The sequence below is a fragment of the Lolium rigidum genome, chromosome 1 (genome assembly GCF_022539505.1).
Source record: "Lolium rigidum isolate FL_2022 chromosome 1, APGP_CSIRO_Lrig_0.1, whole genome shotgun sequence".
NCBI classification, from domain to species: domain Eukaryota; kingdom Viridiplantae; phylum Streptophyta; class Magnoliopsida; order Poales; family Poaceae; genus Lolium; species Lolium rigidum.
Genome location: NC_061508.1, coordinates 343,362,430 through 343,366,825, shown reverse-complemented (window position 1 = coordinate 343,366,825; position 4,396 = coordinate 343,362,430). Strand labels below are relative to the sequence as shown.

The window sequence follows — 4,396 nt, the reverse complement described above, 5'->3', positions numbered from 1 at the left end:
CACACTCCGCGTTGCCAATGCGGGGTCCGGCAAGTAGCAACGCACCATGTAAATTTGGCTTGGAACGAGAGTCACATGGCCGGGAATACTCGCCTGGAGCTGGGATCCCACATGGCATGGCCATGGCCGGCCAGCGGAGATGGACGGCCACCATGCATGCTAGACAGTATTCACAAAACGGAACCGACCGGCTTGAGATAGCGGACGTGGATGGCGACGGCTTTGACGCCAAAAATGCCACACCACGCCCCACCCTTTTGACTACGTGCATCAGTCAAAAGCTTTCCTCCACCCTCAAGAAAAGTTGTGATGCTCCTCTACAGCACCATGTGCATCGAGTTACCTGCCTGTCAAGCTTATACTGAAGAATTACCGATCAACTGTAGTAGTTCTGCAAAACACGCACGCACATTCAGTTTAATTAGGTGCAAGCGAATCGGAGGTTTCATACAGTACAAGATATGGTGCCCGCATCACTTGGGAGTCAGGGCGGCGGCCCCGACCTTGGCGGCGGCCTCCTCCTTCTGCCGGAGAGGGCCAGCAAGATATGGTGGATCTTGGGATCTCATGTCTTGCAGAATAAAAGGCGGCGGTCCTAGGACCTCTCTTGCGTGAATAGGAGGACCTACTGGAGGCCTGGACTCGTGATCTGGCCGGAGGGTTGAGTTCCGGAAGGCTCCGCCGGCGAATGTAACAGTGCTTTTCCTGGAGTTTGCTGGATCGGAGGTATTCGGTCGTGCGCACCCATGCTTTTATTCCGACCGATTGGTTCTGGAGGGAGCGGCGCTAAGCTCTTTTTCTGTGTTGACATCAAGTGACTATGGATCCATGATGAAAGTCGGAAGAAGAGGATTTCATGAAGGCCGGAGGGGAGGACTAGCTAAGGGAGATTCAAGTCTCCACACTGTTGAGAGACTGGCTTGGTGTTCCGGGCTTCACAACAGCGGTATGAAAGTGGGGGCGACAACACAGGTGAAGCGCAGAGTCCTACCTTTCAGGGTGAAAACCCAAGGTCTGGCCTTAATCTGGTTGTGCCCGGCAATGGCCTTGGTGGAGGCATTGTTTTGAGAGCGGGGACTATCTTCGGGGTGAAAACCTAAGATCTTTGATCGGGCGACGATGGTGTTTGAGCACTTGTTCCCTTCTTGGAGGCGTCGTTTTTTGGAGAGTCTCGTAATTCGGGTGTTGTCTTGGCGGTGGATGTCTTGCTGTTGTTAGGCCCGAGATGCTTGTAGCGGGGCTTTTATTTCTTAGTTTTCTTTTCATTTTTTTGGCTGTGTGCATCCGTAGTGCCATTAGGGTGGTGCGTTGTTGCAGAGACTGGGTGTAATTGGTATCTTCTTGATATTAATATATTCCCTTTATCAAAAAAAAATACAGTACAAGATGCCACTCAACGTCTCCATATCAGAAGGCCATAACCAACAGAAGGCCAACCTATATATGATACAGTGCTCGAAGGACTTCTTTTTCCCCCCCATCTCCTCTCAAGCGTCTACAGTAACTGCTTCTTCTTCCTCCTTGTACGGGCCGCCGATGACCACTCCGCCGGAATAGCTGGCTGGAGTCGGTCTAGGTAGGTGCCGGGTAGTTTTAGGAGTAGTTTTGTTGTTGTTTTTGTGGCGTATGCCACCGTCTGGGCGTCTGCCCCGTAGTGAAGACGATGGCCGGGATCTTCGCCGCCAGATCTGGGCCAACTTAGGGCTGCTGCTGCTTCTTCCTCTGCTCCGATGGCTGGAGGGAGGAGAAGCTGGGAGCTGCATCGTCTTCTCCAATAATCCGGTGGTTGCGGGCCTCTCTTTTCCCCTAGATCTCAGCGAGAGGTGAAGCCCTCCTGGCCGGCCGTGGTGGCGTGGGGGAGTGCGATGCTGCTGCTGTTTGGCTTGCCTATGCTTCTCTCCTGGCCGGCCAGGGTGGCGAGGAGGATGAGAAGTCAGGCTCGCTGGTTTTCTGTTCTGGGGAGAGATCCTGCTCTCTCTGCCGTTGTAGTTGCGGCGCCGGATCATCTCCTCTGCTGTTTTCCCCGCCTTGCCGTGGTGGTGAGAGGAGAAACGGCGGAAGGATGGACTGGATCCTTGCTCATCGGCGCAAGCCTAAGGGGTGCTATGGAGCTTCTTCGTCGGAACTCCTTCGAGCGGAACACACGCTGCTCATCATCGGCGGCGTGATCTTTGGCCGGCATGGCGGCCCTTCTTCTACCTCCAGTTCGGAGGCCTCTCTCCCTAGCTGCTGGAGCTCGGCGTCCAGATTCCACCAAGTGGTTTGTCCCCGGTGGTCTACTGGCGTCCAGCGGCGACGGATCTTCGCCGGAGTGGGGTGTTCGAGCATCTGCGCCCTGTTCCTCGGCGGCAACGCCGGGGGACGCCGGCGTGCGGTGGCGGCGCATCTCAGGGACCTGATCGCTTTTCTTTTTATTGTCTCGGGGTGCTTGTTGTAAAGTGTGAGGGCCTTTTTTCAAATATTAGGTTTCTCAGGGCGAGAGTTGTCAAGGGCCTCTCTGTAATTTGTAACCGCCACGTTTGATATGAATGAATCTGGGGCCTTCCAGGCCCTGCTACTTGTTCAAAAAAAAAAAAAAAAAATAACCAACAGAAGGCCAACCTATATATGATACAAATTTAACCAGCTAGTCTCAAACTCATGCATAATTATCCTTTTCTGGCAACAACAACACGGCAGGAACAAAACATCCATGGAGGAACTCCTGAATCTCTCTCCTAGTCAGAACCTCCTGTTTCGACCGATAAGCAACGATCATATAAGCAAACGCGAAAGCCCAAGAAATTCTTTAGATGTCCAGGCTAAAATGTGTATTCTGAACCCGGTGACAGCTTCAGCCTTCAGGGCATCACAACACCTTATGCATCCAGTCACCTGCCAAGCTTCAACTGAATTACCGATCAACTGTAGTTTTGTAGAGCACCGATGCTCACTCAGTTAATACCAATTCGAGGACCAGAAACGTAATACAAGACAACACGAACCACAAACAAACAGATCATAGAAACAGAAGCAGCATGCCTCTCAACGCTTGCATATCAAAATGCCATCACCAGAGGCAAACTTTTGGATGATTTGGAATGGAACGGCATGGTAAAGTTTTAACCAACTAGTAGTATCCAAATCATAACCCTTCAATAATAACACCACGACAGAAACAAAACATCCATGGAGGAACTAGTCCTCAGTCTCACCTAATGCAATCCACCATGTTCAAGTTCAACCAATAAATTACGACATGCATATAAGCTAATGCGAAACTTAACGAAAATATTTAGTTTTCCAGACCAAACTGAAGTTTTCTGAATCTGGAGACAACTTCAGCCTTCAGGGCACCACATCTCACTACCTCAGCCACTTTCATCAAAAGATTGTTGCTCTGCAGGAGGCCCTTGCTGTTATTCCTGATGATCCGGATACGCATATGTCACTGGCTGGCTCTGCTGCCCACCATACACCATTGGTGCACCATGCACCTGCTGCTGAGCCTCCTGGGCGAAGTAATACTGGCATGCGTCGGCCAGAGCCGGCTGTCCTGCCCTCCGAAGCCCCACTACCTCCTCCTTCATCTCATCCCTGGGAATTATGTCAACCAGGAAGTCGTAGATGTCGGTCCTAGCTATAGCAGCAGATATATCATTCTTCTGCAAGGTCCGGCGCTTGTTCTCCTCGGCGTGCATCCACGACCGCAGCGTCAGCTCCAGCACGAACATCTCACAGAGTTTCGAGAAGACCAGCTCAACATCGTCGGGGATGATGCAGACATCCTCGTCAGCCTTCATGATTTCCTTGATACTGGCGAGTGGCATGGTGTGGTTCACGAAGTCACTGTCCTGCTCAATCTCCGACAAACGTTTCGCCCAGACCTGCTGGAGCTGTTGCTGAAATTGCTGCGATTTCTCGTAGAGAAGCTGGTTCTCAGCACTGACCTGAGCTGGATTAGAAGGGAGTGGTGGTGCTGTTGGATGTGAACCGGCTGGAGTGACACCAGGAGCTACTGTTGCTGCAGGTGGATAGGCTGAAGCAGGATACACTTGTGATCCACCAGCAACATCACCCATTGTAGGCTGAGGCTGTTCCATGTCCACTGCTTGATCTTGCTTGTCCAGAAATCTAAGGTCTTTCCGACACTGTAAAAATAAGAATGTATTCTATAATCAGCTAAATCTTAGACAATCTTAACAACGGTTAGTTAGCGCTAGCCACATAGGTTACAAAATAAATTTTATGTGCAATGTCTGTAGGTCAGGTGTGATCATTTGTGCTTCTCTTTCAAGAACAGTTTCAAACACCAAGTCTATTTCCTTGTTACGATCCTCCAAAAACTATATGAAAACTAATTATCTGCTACATCAAAAAATATAATAAGTTCAAAGTAAGAAAACCAGAGCAGAGA

The 4,396-nt window shown here is 50.5% G+C and overlaps 1 protein-coding gene across 1 annotated transcript; it reads right to left on the bottom strand.

The window, feature by feature from the left end:
- Nucleotides 1–3,398: 3,398 nt before the first annotated feature.
- On the bottom strand, nt 3,399–4,082 carry LOC124684494 (nuclear transcription factor Y subunit C-4-like). The gene has a single exon (XM_047218796.1). It carries the CDS (start codon nt 4,080–4,082, stop codon nt 3,399–3,401), a length of 684 nt encoding a protein of 227 aa, XP_047074752.1.
- Between the last annotated feature and the right edge of the window lie 314 nt (nt 4,083–4,396).